The sequence below is a fragment of the Fragaria vesca genome, linkage group LG3 (genome assembly GCF_000184155.1).
Source record: "Fragaria vesca subsp. vesca linkage group LG3, FraVesHawaii_1.0, whole genome shotgun sequence".
In the NCBI taxonomy this organism is placed as follows: domain Eukaryota; kingdom Viridiplantae; phylum Streptophyta; class Magnoliopsida; order Rosales; family Rosaceae; genus Fragaria; species Fragaria vesca.
In genome coordinates this window covers 11,744,951-11,762,467 of record NC_020493.1, presented here as the reverse complement: position 1 = coordinate 11,762,467, position 17,517 = coordinate 11,744,951, and the positions used below count along the sequence as shown (strand labels likewise).

Here is a 17,517-nt window from a genome sequence, read left to right as displayed (position 1 = left end):
CAAACTCTGAAAGTGAGAGGACATATGCAGCTGTCGTAGGCCAAGAAAGAAACAAATAAAACAATCCTAAACAATGTTTGATTTAAAAGGAAGAGACAAAGGTTTTGCAAACTTTTTCCCAAAAGCATATATAATACCACATTGGTTTAACAGATCACTTTTCTCTGATATTAAACAAAGACAGCTGCAAATATTAGTTTGTGTATCACAAACACATGCAGCAAACCACAACTAGAGCCTAAGAGCTAAAACATGGATCACGGGTTGAGATAAAGGCATCAAACCCTAAACTAATTTGAGCACCAAGGCATGACTTTTATCTTAGTTGTCAATTTGAAATTCAAATGAGGATCTCACCCAGACATAGGTCTTATGGAACAAGGGTAAAAAAACATTCACCTAAGACAAAAGAAACAAAAGACTGAAAAGCTGGATACCCAGATTTTTAGGATGGCAGATTTTTAGCTTATACAACCTCCTTTGTACAGTTGTACGTTTCATTCAAGGTAGATAGCTTATGGATTTTTGTCCATGCATTAGATCTAACCAGCGATGACCTCAAATTTTGTCACCATTTTAATTGTCACATTCTAATGTCTGTCTCATCCCATAAGGATTCCATACACTGGGGGATCCAGCCCCAGGCTCACCTGGGCTTAAGCCTAGGTGAGATCTCAGCTCTTAAAAAACAAACTACTTTTAGCTGAAGAGTAAACCAGCGATTATTGTAATGACACTGCTGCACTTTCAATTCAACACCAGCCAATCACTTTGTCAGTTAATATTAGACTCCCAAACTCTTTGTCAATGTCCACTCATCAGTCCTCCCTCTCTAAAACATTAAAAAAGCCCCCAAATGTTTAACCTTGAGAACCAGCCCACACCTCTCATCACTCCCCCAAAACTCTTTGCCGCCAAATCCCTCGCACCTATAACTCTATAACACCAATGCCAATGACCTGAACTCTTTCATTAATCAGTACTACTCTTATTTTGTTCGAGACATTCTAAAAAAAACATTGGTATACTAAAATGATGTCATTTTGGTAACCCAAAAATTAAGTTGTTGAAAAAAAATTCTTGCGTAGTCAAAATTAGTTGTATTTTTTTTTTTTTTTTGTAACAATTAGCCCGGGTAAGAATGTTATTCTAGATTCGCCACTGATTCCATACTCATTTCTAATAAGGAACTCAATGAATTATAAACTAACATAATACTTTCCTTGCTGTGTCATAGATATGAAGTAAACAAGAAACCAGTTCTGCAATTATTGTGAACAAAAAGTCCATTTAGGATAAGTAATTGTTGAAGTATATTAGAACCTGCGAGTCTTAGCTACATATAACAAATTAACAACAGGCTCCTAAGAATAGTTTATTTTTACTTTGGGTTATTCGCCACCCTTGGTTAGCATTAGATATGGTTAACTAACCCAAAGTGAATCGTGTTTCTAACACTCAAGAAAGCAAGCAACCATGAGAACCTGAACCCAAAACGAATACAAACCAGTTACCAGTTCTCTGTAGCTAGCTGTACGTAAACGCTATTCATTTACTCTCTACTTCGCAATTCATTGAGAATGACGAGTGCTTCGGTCAGTTCATTAACAACTTCATAATGTCGTCCGCGGTGTATCCATCATGACTTTCATAAGATAGGCGCAACATCTGGGAATTACACTATCCTTTTCCTGCAAAACTAGTCTTTGTAGTTCTCTCCTCTTACTGGTGATGATCCGCTTCATCTCATCGATGACCTCTTCTTCTCTAATAGAACCATTGCCATAAATCATGGCCAATGTTACAGAATTTATCTTCCCTTCTGCAGCTTCCCGCTGACACAGATATAGTCACGAGTTCTTTAAGAATTAGGACAATACTTTTTTATTTTGTTACATTTTTTCTGAAATAAGGGGGACGTTGCCTTGCATATCATTGAAAAGACGCCCAATAGTGCTCATAAGTCTAAACAGATGGTAGTATTCTGAACTGCGTACAGCATCCTCTGAGAGCTTAGGCCCGACCAAATAGAGAGCTGAAAGGACAATAGGTCCCATCGCAAATGAGACGTACGCATTTTCCATGTATTCCTCCATTGTTGACTCCGACTTGTTCATCGACCACTTAGCTTCCTTCAGCATAGCATTGAGCGAATCCAACCACTGAAAACAAAACAGAGCTCACGTAATACCAATTCAGTGAGTAGAACACACTGAACTTCAAAATGAAAGGGCAATCAGGCATTTTAATGAAGTCAAGTACTTGGAGCACTTTCAGATGCTCAGTAAGACAGTTGCTGCTGTCCAAAAACATTTTGCTATCGATCATTTTATTCATAGATTAGAGCAATGGAAACATGGACAAGTTAAAAGATTCCATCTTACAATCTCAATGATGCAATCCATTTGCTTTGTTGCTCTTACAGTTGCTGATACATTACTGTGGAAGGACAAAAAACAGACATTCAAGGCACTATTAGTTTTGATTACAATCTACTACAACTTCATTGCATCTCAAGCTACAGTTATAACTGTCATTTCAAAGAGTCTCATGTTCGCATCAATTTTCGTGTTCATCTCCAGCAATTTACCAGAAAAGATGTATGCCTGCCCTATGCCCTTGTTGCATATGTTTCTTAGTGTGAAACTGCTCTTTGAGGTAGCTTCCCATATGAACTGAAGCAAGTACTGAGTTTTTTTCGTTTCTTTTTTCATTACTCCAGATTAGGATATAAACTCGAGAAGCTTCAGTCATCACATTTTCACTTATCAGAAGAGATGTCACAACAAATTTCTGGATCAGTGGCCTCATCATGGAATATATCTATGAAAACTTTAAAATCTCTTGGGAAAGGAAATGACTGGACATTGTTCCTTAAGGTATTGACCATTTTCTGCTGTTTTCAACTTCCTTTCTGCGTCTAATTATCTATTCTTTTGACAATGTATAAGGAGTTCAGTATTGCATTGATGCATACTTCCAATTTTGTTGATCAGCATTCAGCAGATAATACTTGCAATTATAATGAAACTCTTTGACATTTACCTTAATATTTTGCTGTTTGTAGGTGGCTCTATCCCTATTGGTTCTTAGCTTTCTTGGAGCCATTTCACTTCAGACCTCATTTATTATAGGTTTCTCTCTCTCCTTCGTAATGTCATTTCACAATGTTTCCCATTTGTCAACTTTAATAATAAAGGCATAGGCATTGTATTCGAAGTTGAAAGCTGAGAAAAAGTTTTTAATGTTTTGAAGATGTTGGCAATGTTACGTAGAATTTGAAGTGTTAAATATGCAATTACAGACAAACAACTTTGGAATTGTATATCATTTTGGTCAATGGAGTAGAGAGGACAGTGAGTTTAGAGAATTTGAATATCTAGGGAGTGCCTGTGAATTATGGGACACTAACTGTTCTCAGCTAGTTATGTCATGATGACTCTTGTATTGATCCATTTGTCCTTTTTTGGGCCTGGTTGCAATGTCATAGCTGAAAACTTTTTTATGAAGAATGTAGAGAAATTTTAATAAATGACCAAGTTTAGGTACTTGAATTGGTTTTTAATCATGTTTTTGTAAAGAGTTGATCAATGACCATATGAAAAGATTAAAATTCTAAATCACCCTTATTAATATTTTGTGTAACCTATTGCTAAAATTTGATATTCTTTATTTTTATTCTTGATGAACCCGTCTTCTTTTACATTGAATATAATTTAAGTATATCAATCTTGATTTATTCTCATCACCTACCAGGGACGGGTTGATTTCGGGGAATTATAGATTTGGACACTAGCTAGGTTCGCCGACTCTAACATCTTAAAGCTTCGAATTGAAAGGAATAGGAGAGATGTGTTTCAATAGAAAATCTAGTTCTTGAGATAAAAGTGAGGAAAAGGTAAAAAAATAATTGGATTGCACGTTCAAATTTGGTAAACAGTGACCTACTCGAACTGAGTAATTGTTTGGTTATGAGCTCAAATTTAATAAATTTAGCAAAAATGGTGGCATAAAATTGGGAAAGGCACGATTGGAGACTTGGAGTGGAGGAGGGAATCGAAAGAGGGTTGTGGAAAATGGGTGAGGGAAGGAAATGGGTTTGGGGGGGGTTTAGATGAAGGCTTCAGGTTTAGAGTCTGCAATTCTGCATTGTTAAGCTTTAGATGAGGATGAAAGAAGAAGAAGAAGAAGAATATACACAAAAGATGAAAGGTATTAGATTATACAAATTAAAGATTTAATAAGGGCAATTGAGACTTTTAATCCCTTGATATGGTCCTTTATCAACTTTTTACAAAAACACGGTTAAAAATCAATTCGAGGACTTAAACTTATCATTTATCAAAATTTCTCAAGAATGTATTTCATTCTTTGTTTGTTGAAGGATCAAGAAGCTTCTTTCTCCCCTGCCTGAACTCTTAGTTTCTTTGTTCTCTTATGCTACAGGAGTCTCAACTGCCTTTCTAGCCTTCTATGTGTATGAAAAGCAAGAAGAAAAAATCGATGCCATGGTCCTAGAAGCTTTCTCACATGTATGCAAATTGAAGTCTGATATACTCCGAAAATTCAGTACATCCAAAAAGATTGAGTGACTTGCCGATAATGTTCATGGCCCTGCTGCCTTCATCTTGTCATTCTGGTATGATTGTGTGGGAAGAGAAAAGTGTGCTGCCCCAGGAATAAAAAAATGTTTCCTTTTTCTCTAATCTTCAACTAATTCTTTGTAACTACATTGTATATGTCCATTTTGTGTATTGCTCCATCTTTTTTTCTTTCTTTTTTCCCCCACGAGATGGGACCTGAACATGCTTTCCATAGTATGTTCTTTCCTTTTCATCTTAACTGTACCCACTTTTCATCATCATTAGTTGTTGTTTATTGCTTGACATGCCCATTGACTCCCTCTCATTGTTTTAGTGGATGCACTGGTTGGGAATTTCCTGAAAGACTAAAGAACAGTGCTGTCTTAACCAAAAAAAAAAAAGACTAAAGAACAGTGCTGCATTTTTGCTTTGTAGTTTGTGGTTTCTGGGGGAGGTTGTTAATGTCATTTTCCTACCTTCATATAGAAGCTTTCGTTATTAGGCAAAAGACCGAAAAGCTACACTACCAACTGATCTCATGGTATGCAGAATGCAATGAGTTTATGAGAAAAAGTTTTGTTCAGCTCTAAGGTTTATAATCACAAAATGAAAGATTTAGAGACTAATAAACAATGCAAAAGAAAACCAAAACCGAACAATACAAATATAAAAACTACATTTTGACAACCATTGAGCAAAGACATCATTGCTCAATATATATATAGGCTGATGGAGTGCTCTAACGAGAGAGAGACACAAGTCAAAGAGGTGCCACAAGAGGGCAGGCACGAGGGTGAAAGCAAGGAAGAGGTTTTGAACTTTTGTCCTTGGCCAAACTCTGAAAGTGAGAGGACATATGCAGTTGTCGTAGGCCAAAAAAGAAACAAATAAAACAATCCTAAGCAATGAAGGAAACAAATAAAACAATCTTAAACAATGTTTGATTTAAAAGAAAGAGATAAATGTTTTACAAACTTTTTCCCAAAAGCATATATAATACCACATTTGTTTAGCATATCATTTTTCTCTAATATCAAACAAAAACAACTGTAAATATTAGTTTGTGTATTACAAACATAGCAAACCACAACTGGACCCTAAGAGCTAAAACATGAGTCATGGGTTGAGATAAAGGCATCAAACACAGCTGGAGCCTAAGAGCTAAAACAAAAACAGCTGCAAATATTAATTTGTGTATCACAAACACAGCAAACCACAGCTGGAGCCTAAGAGCTAAAACATAGGTCATGGGTTGAGATAAAGGCATCAAACCCTAAACTAATTTAAGCACCAAGACATGACTTTTATCTTAGTTGTCAATTTGAAATTCAAATGAGGATCTCACCCAGACATAGGTCTTATGGAACAAGGGTAAAGAAACATACACCTAAAACAAAAGAAACAAAAGACCGAAAAACTGGATACCCAGATTTTTAGGACGGCAAACAATACTGCTATCCTCAGTGAAAAACCATGAAATGCATATGTATGATTTTACATGAGTTACATCAGTTCATGTTAGTTCTTCAACTTCCTCAACTTGTTCTTCAGATGTGCAAGACCAATCTCCCAATTGCTTTAAGCTTTATAGGTCGTGTTTTGTTTTATATAATGATTGCCAACAACCTTATACCTTCAAATATTTGGTCGCCAACTAGGCTACCACAAGGTATTGGACTAGGTGTAATGGCCAGAGCTAGTTGGGTTCCCAGGCTAAGATTGGCAATAGGGTTTTAGCTGTTGGGCTTAAATCTAAGGCTAGGCTTCATATTGGAGAGCTTGCTGAAGTTCCAGTGATGGATACGAGTCACCTGACTTACAAGAGCAAGGTTGGGCGTTTGATAGGCTGCAAGAACAAGAAGTCGCGTTAGAGGAAAGAGCAGCCTCCACGGGTCAATTGGGCTTGCTTGCATGCACCTCTTAGCTAGCCCTAATGTGAAGGGCAAGGAGAAAATGTGAGTCTGTACTCGAGCCTATGATCTCGTTATTTGGTTAATTGTAGGCTCACAGAATAAATGAGGGAATACGTTTAACGAGTAGTCTATTATATGCACTAATGTGAGTCTTAACTCACAACTACTTTATTATCTGTAGATAATAGCGGTAAAGTATGTAATGATTGCTTCTGACGTTCGCCTTTTACCCTACATTATTTCATTTGCATAATTACATTTAATTCAAAACCTTAATTATGTTTAGAGAAAAATTATTAGATATAAGTCATTTCATTTCATGACACCTTTGGACAAAAAGGGCGTCAAACTTTATATTGATAAAATGTAGGAGAGCAATATGAACATGATCCGCTCTCGCGGGTTACATGAGAATTGAACCATACTGTTGGAGATGAAAGATCTCACATCAGAAAAAAGACAAATAAAATATAACTTATAAGTGGGTGTATAAGTTATTTACACAATTGGGTATCATACGGGTGGATCATACCCAATTGTACCGAGGCTTTTTGTGGTTAAAACCTCTAACACTTGGTTAAATTGGGACAATATCGATATAATAATGATCCACAGGCCACGCTTGTCCCTGTTCAAGTTGGTATCAGAACGGGTCCCTCTTCAATTACGTCTCCTAGTGCCCAAATTTGGGTTCATCGAATTGTCATCGGAGAAATTCTGGTTGGCTTCATACCATACCAAATGCCTGCAGTGGGCCTTGGACCGCATACCCCAATTTCCAAAGTTGGAATTGGACCAAATCACATTACCGATTTCCGATATGGGAATTAGGTCGAATGAATATCACGTGCAGACTTAAAAATGTAAGAACTACCTAATGCTAAGATAGCCTAAGAAATCTCTACATTGCAAACCCTAGTGTGCAGTACCAAAGTAACAAAGTAACCATGACATGTTAGATGAACTAACTTATTCATAAACACCAAGAACCACTTTATGTAGAAGGAGTAACCCAAGGGTCTAACTGAACTGAAGACGCCCCAAACCAAAAATGGTCCAAAGTCATAACCTACTAAGCGTCCACATGCACAAACCTACCGAGAAAGTGAATGAGAAGAAAACAATCGATCTAATGACCGGTTGGTGCACGAAAAAGCCAACTGAGGAAAACCCCACCAGCTCCCTCATTAGATTCACCGGTGATCGAGAGAAGAAAACCCTCTCTTCCAGCCAAAGTATCCAAACCGCCGCCGCAAGAAAACCCTAACATATAGACGACACCCATTGTAGAGATATATTTTAACTACTGGGAGCCCCCTCACCTCTATAATAAAAACTAGTTGAGAACTTTTATGTTTATGGTTTAAAAGACTAATTTTTTTTTTATTCACATTTTGACATCTCATCCGTTTAGTTTTTAAGCCTTTATAAGTATATCACTTCTACAAATTTTCAACCGAATTGGTGATCGTTAAGGTAACGAACTAGATCAAATTAAAGAACAAACCAAATCTGTCAAACATGAACCGTTCAAGTTCATAATTGATAAATCACACTTATAAATGTCTTCACGATTTTCAATATGACTAAAATTTTGTATAAATGAAATACCTATAAACTGGAGAAATTTTTCAGTGCTACGGGAAGACCACGTGGCAGTCTGATGTGGTCCTACGTTCCAATTAAATTTAGATATGTGAATTTTTTTCATGAAAAATTATTTCAGCTATTTTGTCAAAGATTATTTTGGGTTTTATGTTGTTTTTTAAACCTTAAACCCTAAACCCTTAAACCCTAAACCCTAGACCCCAAGTTGAACTTGCTAAAATACCCATGAATGTCATTTCACAAAAAATAGAAAATATCAGTTAATATTTTAGTTGTAAAAAATTCACATGTCTAAATTTGATTAGAATGTAAGACCACGTCAGACTACCACATGATCCTCCCGTAGCACTTAAAAATTTCTCTATAAACTGAACTATCAAGATCTAAAAATAAGATCGAAAAGTGAGATAAACTGAAAATTCTTCAACTAGACTTCATTATAGAGGTCCTAATAGAAAAGCAAGACTAGTCGGAGAGAGTTTATAAGAAAGAGTAGCGTATTCTGCTCTCTATTCACAACCTACCTCTTCCTAATCTCAAGAACAAACTCATAGGAGAGATTCTTAGGTTCGACAGTCGCACCATGTGGCTCCTGCGACAGGCTAACCACACATCGACACGTGGCATTTCTTTCCAAACCTAACACTGTTGGAATAACCAGAGTTTATTTTTTTCCAATCAAACCAAATCAAGTCTTGCTCCTCCTCTCTCCCTCTGCAGACCCCTTTGAGAAATAATTCCACCTTCAACCTCCTCTCTCTCCGCCGACCCTCTTATACTCATTCTTCTTCTTGTTTTCAATCTCTAACCCAACCAACCCATCCCTCACCTCTCATCTTCGCCTCCCACAATCACCTTATCCCTCATCTCCTCCTCGTCAGCCACCATCACTATGTTCCGCCGACCATCACAGGTCCACCCTTTCTACGCCGCAACCTCCAAACAGATACGCCTATGTCTCGGCCCCAACACGTCAAGACGCGCTTCCAAGAAGTCTTTGACGCAGTCATCTTCTTCGTCAGAGATGATGAAGATGGAGGTGGCGGCTTTGAGGAAGGCTGGGAGAGGTAGAGAGAGAGGATTTGGTTTGGTCTAGGTTGATCGGAGAATGTATCTTCGAATTTTTTTTTCTGAAGATTACCACATGTTGATGCGTGGTTGACCGGTCACAGGAACCACGCGGTGTGACTGTTGCGCCTAAGAATTTCTCAACTCATAGACCTTTTTTTTATCAGCAAGAGATTTGGAAACACTCTCCTTCTTCCAAATCGGTCCCTATGTTACGTTTATCGAATATAACGTGTCTCATATCCTTGATTATGAATTGAGTCGGTCCTCTAAGCACTGACCTCAATGTCCAAGAGTTGGTCCAAGAGTCATGATTTGACATACAAAAAGACTATAACCACACAACGAACCATAAAATTCTCATTAGATTTTGGTGCATAAGCAGTGACGTATCTCATTTGAACAATCTCGAATATAGGACAGACGATGCGAAATCGAATATCTCCGTTCCTTCTTCCATTTATGGACTTTGACCAATGACAAACCGCTCTCTTTATGTTTATAAATACTCTCACCCACTAACACTGAATCACCACCAGTGCTTCATATCTCGCCCTTTGCAGTTTCACGTATCAAAGTAGCATCTCAAATCACTTAAATGGCGGATGAGGTTGTCTTGTTGGACTTCTGGCCTAGCCCATTTGGGATGAGGCTGAGGATCGCTCTGGCCGAGAAAGGCGTCAAGTACGAGTACAAGGACGAGGACCTGAGGAACAAGAGCCCGCTGTTGCTTCAGTCGAACCCGGTTCACAAGAAGATCCCGGTTCTCATTCACAACGGCAAACCTGTCTGCGAGTCTGTCATTGCTCTTCAGTACATTGACGAGGTCTGGACTAACAAGCCACTATTGCCCTCCGACCCTTACCTCAGATCCCAGGCCAGGTTCTGGGCCGACTTTGTGGACAAGAAGGTAAATTTCCTTGATTTTGGTCTGGAATATGTTTTGAGGTGACTCGAATTTGTTTGTTTGAAATGGGTTCTCTGTATTTTTGTGCTAATAGTATGATTGTGTGTACAAGATATGATCTTTTGTGTTCACTGGCAGAAGAAATGGCGTTTTAAGTAATTATTGTCCTGATAAGAAAAAATGGTTTCTTGGATATACACTGAAAAAGATAACTGAATGAAATAAGATGGTCTTCTTTGTGGTTTTGGATTAGGAGTTTAGGGTTTGGGGCTATGTGGTGTGTATTATGTTAGCAAAATCAAACACTAAGGAAGATCAATGCATAGTAAAGACCAAAATTTTTTACACTGGATTATCCCTAAACTATTCTAGACATATTCGAATGGAGTTTTATCTTAAGGCCATGTTGGAACAAGAATGATGTTTTGCTGTGATGCTCGGTAGAGTTACAAATTTTGTATAATGTAGTTTTGAACAACATAGTTTGAGTTGCAAGGTGTTGTATATAAACAGAGGTTCTGAACTTGTCCTGAATACTATGGGGAAAGAGTCTCTGGTTACCTGGTATTTGAGATTAAATTTTCTGAAACTCTTGGTAATTGGAACTGCAGATATATGATATCGGTAGGAAGACATGGACAACGAAAGGAGATGAGCAGGAGGCAGCAAAGAAGGAATTCATCGACTGCATTAAGTTGCTAGAAGTGGAGCTTGGGGACAAGCCTTTCTTTGGCGGTGAGACCCTCGGATTTGTGGACGTGACGCTCGTTCCTTTCTATTCCTGGTTCTCTGTGTATGAGAAATACGGCAACTTCAGCATTGCGCCAGAGTGCCCAAAGTTCATGGCTTGGGTTAAGAGGTGTATGGAGAAGGAGAGTGTGTCAAAGTCTCTTCCTGACCAGGACAAGGTCTGTGGCTTTGTTGCCGAGATGAGGAAGAAGCTTGGAGTTGAGTAGATGTGATCAATGTCAGTTTGATCATGTCTTTGTTTTAGTTCCAAGATTCAACCTTGTTTTGGGTTGCTTGTATTGTATTTTCAATAAATGGGGAACTTGACCAAGCCCTCCATAGTAGGAAGCACTCTTTTGTGCCCCTGGTCCTGTTTTTCTTTGTTAGTTCTATTGCAGTTAAATCATGGAATTGTTGTTTACTTTATAGCAAGGGCTTAAATATACTTTAATCAGTTTCTTATTCCAAGTGGAATTCATCCTTGAGCATTAGTATTTTCTTGTGATTAGCTTGATAGCATTCCAGTGTCATATGAGATCACTATTATCAGTAAAACTTCCAAAAGTTTCCCAGCTTTTAAATATTTTAGAAAATTTCATGTGGTAGTTCAGAACAAACCTCTGTTTATATAGTCTACTAGTGAACATTTACATATAACAGCCAAATCCTTTCACTTCAGGACATATAACAACATGTAGTGGCTATATGTCCTTTTACTAAAATGGTGACTCATTTTTATCGCAAGGATGAATCTTTATGCTAACTCTTGTTATGAATAAAGTTGTTCACAGCAATATCCCTAGGCAGGAAGAGGCAGATAAAAAAATAGGAGGAAGTGAAAAATGAGAAATTTTAAATACACACCTCTAATCTTTTAATACACATCTTTATTATTTTATATTTCACATCAGATTTTATAGATATGTTTAATCACAAAAACATCCATCAATTATTAGGGAAAAAAAAAACTTTCTATTCCCTAAAACCTAACTCTTCTCCACTATTACTATGCATCAAAAGAAAAGAAATAAAAACCTCTTCTCCAAAATCCATCACCTGAATTTCGATTACTGTCGTAATCACATATACTATTTACTGATTCATTTGGGTTTTTTTTATCAACTTTAGTTATGCTATTATACTTCTACTAGTTTCTTAACTTTGAAAAAATTATGTATGTTCAATTTTTTTTTTTTTCAAATTCTAGCCGATTGATGTCATATTGGAGATTTGGAGTTCGAACATAATGTTACTTTTTTTATTATAAATTGAAAAATATCAAGAAAAAATTTATAACCCAATCAAAAAAAATCTAACAGAAAATAAAAGAGAATAAGTAAAGAGAGTTGTGAAATAGTAAAAATATAATAATTATATTAAATAATATATTATTATTAGTTTTAGATATTAAGGGTATTTTAGACAGTTTGAGATGTGTATTTAGTATAATATTAAAATGAAAAACTAGTTGAGTAGTGTATTAAGTAAGAGATGTGTATTAAGAGATTAGGGGTGTATATTTAAAATTACTCGGGAAAAATATAAGTGTAGATGATGCTAGACAGAAACATTTAGGCAAAGATGCGTTATCAAATGAGATTTTCGAAATTAAAATGCTTACTTTCCGTATTTCGTCTCTTTGACAAAGATGCTACAACAAGAGACAAAGATGCTACAACAAACACGAAAGAGACATGAAACAGAAGAAAGCAGCAGAGCACCAAACATGATCACAGGCTTGATGGAGGAGCTGCAGCAGAATCAAAGACCGAAATACACACCTCTTCTTGAGAGAAAATTCTTAATCTGCAAACTATTTAGCACATAATCCTTTTATATATCAACAATGGGCAGACACATCAAAGTGTCTGCGTTATTGTTAGGATACATAATTACTCGTCCATACGACTCATAAGTCATAACAATCAGTACACATTACCATAGTATCTCTCACCAGAATACCTCGCCAGATAAGTTTGAAGACTAGGACAACGAATAAGTTCATTTCAGGACTTTCTTATTCCACTATTCCACACCAAGCCTCTTCTTCATCTCAACAAGAAATTCACACACCTTTTTCGGGTCAGCAAGAGATTTGGAAACACTCTCCTTCTGCATGCATCTCTTGGCCCATGAAATCAGCTTTGGGCACTCGGCCTCTATGCTGAAGCTTCCAAGTGTCTCGTAAGCATGAAACCAGCTGTAGAATGTGATAAGAGCAATGTCCAGGAACCCAAATCTCTCACCCATAAAGTAAGGCTTGTCTCCAAGTTCTCCTTCCAACACCTTCAGGATATCAATAAATTCCTTCTTTGCTGCCTCCTGCTCCTCTCCTTTCGTAGTCCATATCTTCCTCCCTGCATCATATAACTGCGATTTTCGCAAACATGTTAGATATCTTCATTCCATAATTTTAGGCCATAAATTCAAGGGTGCTTATTAGAAATAACACCAAAATCATTTTCTTATTCATAAATATCATTTCAATTTGTTCAATATGCAATTCAACCTTAAAGAAAGGTACTTATCCAATTATAAATTGATCCGTTCTCCTCATTATCTGTAACTTATTTTGAAAAAAGAAGAACCCTTGAAAATTCTTGCTTCATCTATCTCAAGACTATCTAGATCGCCTGATCAAGGAGATCTTCACAATCATCAAAGATATATAATCACAAAGGAGCCCTTCTAGTGAGGACCCTTAAGTTGAGGACTTAGTGAGGACTTTTCGGCTTATCCCACATTTCGATCTTATATCTACATCTTGACCGTTCAGTTTATAGGTATTTATGAGTAGATCATTTATTCAAATTTTCAACTATATTGAAAATTGTTAAGACATTCATAAGTATAATTTATCAATTATGAACTTGAACGGTTCATATTTCACAGATTTGGTTCGTCCATTAATTTGATCTAGTTTGTTATCTTAACGAATACCAATTTTGGTGAAAATTTGTAGAAATGATCTACTCATATAAACCTAAAAACTGAACGGATAAGATGTCAAAATGTGATCAAAAATTGGGTCTTTTAAACTATAAACCGAAAAGTCCTTACAAAGTCCTCAACTTAAGGGTCCTCACTAGAAGGGCTTCCATAATCACAACCCAAGATCATGCAAAGCCAAAAATAATTGAATCACCAAACAGTCAAAAATGAAACATGAAACAAAATCAAGTAAGAAACCAAAGTCACCTGTATCTCCACCATGAAACAAAATTACAAAATGAAATATTTCAAACTAAACGATGAAACGAAGAAGATACTGAAACAGAACATTACCTTCTTATCAATAAAATCGGCCCAGAATCTGGCCTGGGCTCTCTGGTAAGGATCAGAGGGAAGCAGAGGAGCCTTATCCTTCCATACCTCATCAATATACTGCACAATGATGAGGGATTCACAGACGGGTTTGCCATTATGGATGAGAACAGGGATCTTCTTGTGGACCGGGTTCATCTTAAGAAGCAGTTCGCTCTTGTTCCTCAGGTCTTGTTCACTGTACTCATACTTGATTCCCTTCTCGGCCAGAGCTACCCTGACCCTCATCCCAAACATGCTCACATACAAGTCCAATAGAACAACCTCGTCCGCCATGGAAACTGTTCACAAAGTTCTTCGAGCTAGCTTGGAGGTATTGCTAGTTAACTGGAAGACTGATGAGCAAGGGCCCCAATAAGATTAAGGGGGGTTTTATAGAGGTGTTTGAAGGTTAATTTGCATGTGCTATAGTCCTGGCTGATTTTGAGGTAGGTAGGTGCGTGGTGTGGTGTGGCGTGGCGTCTGTCGTATCACTCGTTTGCTTGACATGTGTCTGCAATGTTCTAGGCTTCTAGCTTGTTCAGGACGATGTGATCGGATAGAGGAAATTGACTGCTCGCGGTAATTGGAATGCCAGAAAATGATGAAGAGAAAATTACATAGTATTTACGACCACAAAAAACTCTTTTTTAATAATTTTTATACAATAAAAATAAAGAACACAAGCTCAGGCTCAACACTAATAATGTCCCAACCTCACTCCAAATTTGATTGTGCAATGACAAAAACACCACCTTTTACATCAAAATTACGAATTTTGCCATAGAGTCCTCAACGCTTGAACAAAAGACGTCGACGACGGCAATGGCTGGACGTCAACAACGGTAACAGCTGGACGCCGACGACCACTAGATGCTGACAACGTGGGACGCCGAACGCCGATGACGCCTGAATGCGAACGACAGCGATGTCTTGTCGACGATGCTCAGATCCATCCCGGTTCTTTAGGTGCCCGGCCAATAATCTGAATCAAGCCGATCCAGATGCTCGACAACCACGACAATTGCTATTGAATCAAATCCCGATCCCATCCATTTCGAGGCCGATGAGTTCCATCGCCTAATCCAACAGCAGCTCGCTTCTCTCTACGCATTCCTCTGCTTGGTTTCCGCAATGGTTCTTCGATTGTTGATTACATGTACTGCTTTTGTGCTTTTTCTTTGTTTATTTGCAGTGTTTTGGTTAGGAAATTTAAGCTTCAATTAGTATTTGGTTGTGTGGAACTGGATGGGCTTCTTTTTTGCTATGTGCATTAGTTTCGTAGCAATTGATTAGGATTTTGATTAGCTTCAAAATTTCTAGATCTCGACGAGTATGAGTCATGCTACTACACTCGGTAGTAGCAGTTACTATTCAATGGTCAGTAGTTAAAACATTTGAATCGTGACAGTGACAGTAACAGCTTTGTTCGGTTACGAAGAATTGTCGGAAAAAAATTGCAATAACACCAGCAGTAGCATCTTTCTACTCGGCAGTAGCACATTTTCGTCGATAGTAGAACACATGGACAATAGCAGCAGTATAAAATAGATTGAAGGGTAGTTTGGTAAAAATATAGTGACAGATGGCATGTGGGACATTAAATTGTTTTAATTTGTTAATATTTGTCTTTAAATGTGTAAGATAATTTGTAAAGGATAAGTTTGTGATGGTATTAGCTATAGTCATAGCCCTATTCAAAGTCAAGTTGGTGTTCAGAGTGAATCCCAAACCACAAAGAAAGCTAAAAGCGCCAAGAATTTCTCCAACCAGAAGACATCCTTCTTGTCTCTGCCTGGCTCAATACATCCCTTGATCCAATAATAGGAAATGATCAAAAAGGTGATGCATATTGGAAAAGAATTTGGGAGTATTTCTATGTTGAGAAGACCTTTGAACTAGAGTGTTATGGGTTCTTTCATGAATCGTTGGTCAGGAATTCAACTTGATGTGAACAAATTTTGTGGCATTTATGTTGAAGTTGAAAGGAAAAGAGCAAGTGGTACAACTGAACAAGATAGGGTAATCCAGATTACTAATATGATATATTTCAAGTTACGTATTATATATAGAATAACTAATACTCTATATTTTGTTTTTATGTTTGTGCAGATGTTGGAAGCCAAACAAAAGTTTAGGAAATTGATAAAAAGAAACTTTGCATATGAGCATTGTTGGAATCTGTTGAAGTTCCACCCAAAATGGAACTTGGAACTCTCTAGGAAAAAACCAAAGACGATTCCTGCAACTCCATCTCTTGACACTCCATCTGCTAGCTCAGATACAATCGATTTAGCTGATGGTGATGGTCAAGGCAATAAGGCTCAAGGCTTGGTGAGGCCTATAGGAAAAAAAGGTTGCGAAGACCTTGGCAAAAAATGCAAAAGCTAAAGAGAAAGTCGGAGCAGCCCAGTTCGAATTGGGAGACTATTATGCTTTGAAAGTTGAACACACTCGTAAGGAGGATGAGCAATTTCAACTAATGCATAATGCTGAACAAGAGAACATCAAGCTGAGGAAACATAAACTTGAAATTCAAGTTCGAAAAAAGGACAATGCAATAATGGCAATGGATACTTCTATAATGGAACTAGTTCATGCAGAATATTTCAAAGGACTTCAACAAAAAAATCATCGCAAAAAGAGCTGTTGATGGGAACTAGATGTCAGTTCATTTTTAGGTGCAAATCCTTTTCTTTTCTAATTTTATATTGCTTTGAAAGCTATACGTTTCCAGCTACATTGAGAGCTGATGATGCACCTTTATCTTCAGTATGTTTTCGTTATATAAGACTTGAAAAAGTTTCAATAATTTCTTTCTTCAAGTTTTGAAATAATTAGTAACCTATTCAGGTTTACTTAAACATTGTGCCTTATGCATTACTCATGTCAGACTACTTGTATTGAGTTCAAAAGCTTACTGCATGATTAGTAATCTCATTTTACTGTTGAACATGTACATCAAGATTCCAGAACCAGAGGTACATGAATTGTAAACTGTGGTGTGTACTAAAATACACTTGTAATTTTACCGTAGTTATTAAAGTTACAACATAGATACTCTATTTTATTCATTCATTTGTAATTGAAACATAAGCCAATACTAAGTACTACAAAATGATAATTAATTCAATCTCCTCCATGTAGCTGCCACAAGTGTTCGATAAGATCACCTTGTAGTCTAGAATGTGTCTCAGAATCTTTAATGTGGAGATGGTTGTCAATGAACTCCATTAATGTTTGCACAAGATCTTGTTTTTTCCTAATATATATCTCTTTGATATCATTTGTTTGCGTAGATGATATTTGAATTAAATTCAGTTTACCCCCATGAGGTTTGGGAGTAACTTCATGTTAATCCCTATACTTTCAAAAGTTTGAGATATAGGACATTTGGTCACGTTTG

General features: G+C 37.1%; 3 protein-coding genes across 3 annotated transcripts; 2 read left to right on the top strand and 1 right to left on the bottom strand.

The window, feature by feature from the left end:
• Nucleotides 1-9,653: 9,653 nt before the first annotated feature.
• Nucleotides 9,654-11,473, top strand: LOC101308650 (probable glutathione S-transferase-like). Its single transcript, XM_004294173.1, has 2 exons — nucleotides 9,654-10,082; nucleotides 10,691-11,473. Exons 1-2 carry the CDS (start codon nucleotides 9,771-9,773, stop codon nucleotides 11,033-11,035), a joined length of 657 nt encoding a protein of 218 aa, XP_004294221.1. The 5' UTR covers nucleotides 9,654-9,770; the 3' UTR covers nucleotides 11,036-11,473.
• Nucleotides 11,474-12,394: 921 nt separating this feature from the next.
• LOC101308356 (probable glutathione S-transferase-like) lies at nucleotides 12,395-14,476 on the bottom strand. The gene is made up of 2 exons (XM_004294172.1): nucleotides 14,094-14,476; nucleotides 12,395-13,178 (listed from the first exon to the last, which is right to left on the bottom strand). The coding sequence occupies exons 1-2, from the start codon at nucleotides 14,406-14,408 to the stop codon at nucleotides 12,834-12,836; spliced, it is 660 nt and encodes a 219-aa protein (XP_004294220.1). The 5' UTR covers nucleotides 14,409-14,476; the 3' UTR covers nucleotides 12,395-12,833.
• A 1,543-nt stretch (nucleotides 14,477-16,019) lies between these two features.
• LOC101308069 lies at nucleotides 16,020-16,502 on the top strand. Its single transcript, XM_004295659.1, has 2 exons — nucleotides 16,020-16,133; nucleotides 16,224-16,502. The coding sequence occupies exons 1-2, from the start codon at nucleotides 16,020-16,022 to the stop codon at nucleotides 16,500-16,502; spliced, it is 393 nt and encodes a 130-aa protein (XP_004295707.1).
• The last annotated feature ends 1,015 nt before the right edge of the window (nucleotides 16,503-17,517 follow it).

Excerpts from the sequence above, each read along its gene's own strand:
- LOC101308650 (XM_004294173.1), top strand. The coding sequence starts at position 9,771 with ATGGCGGATGAGGTTGTCTTGTTGGACTTCTGGCCTAGCCCATTTGGG. Across the intron at positions 10,083-10,690 it reads CCGACTTTGTGGACAAGAAG|ATATATGATATCGGTAGGAA; the intron begins GTAAATTTCCTT and ends TTGGAACTGCAG.
- LOC101308356 (XM_004294172.1), bottom strand. The coding sequence starts at position 14,408 with ATGGCGGACGAGGTTGTTCTATTGGACTTGTATGTGAGCATGTTTGGG. Across the intron at positions 13,179-14,093 it reads CCGATTTTATTGATAAGAAG|TTATATGATGCAGGGAGGAA; the intron begins GTAATGTTCTGT and ends CGAAAATCGCAG.
- LOC101308069 (XM_004295659.1), top strand. The coding sequence starts at position 16,020 with ATGGGTTCTTTCATGAATCGTTGGTCAGGAATTCAACTTGATGTGAAC. Across the intron at positions 16,134-16,223 it reads GTACAACTGAACAAGATAGG|ATGTTGGAAGCCAAACAAAA; the intron begins GTAATCCAGATT and ends ATGTTTGTGCAG.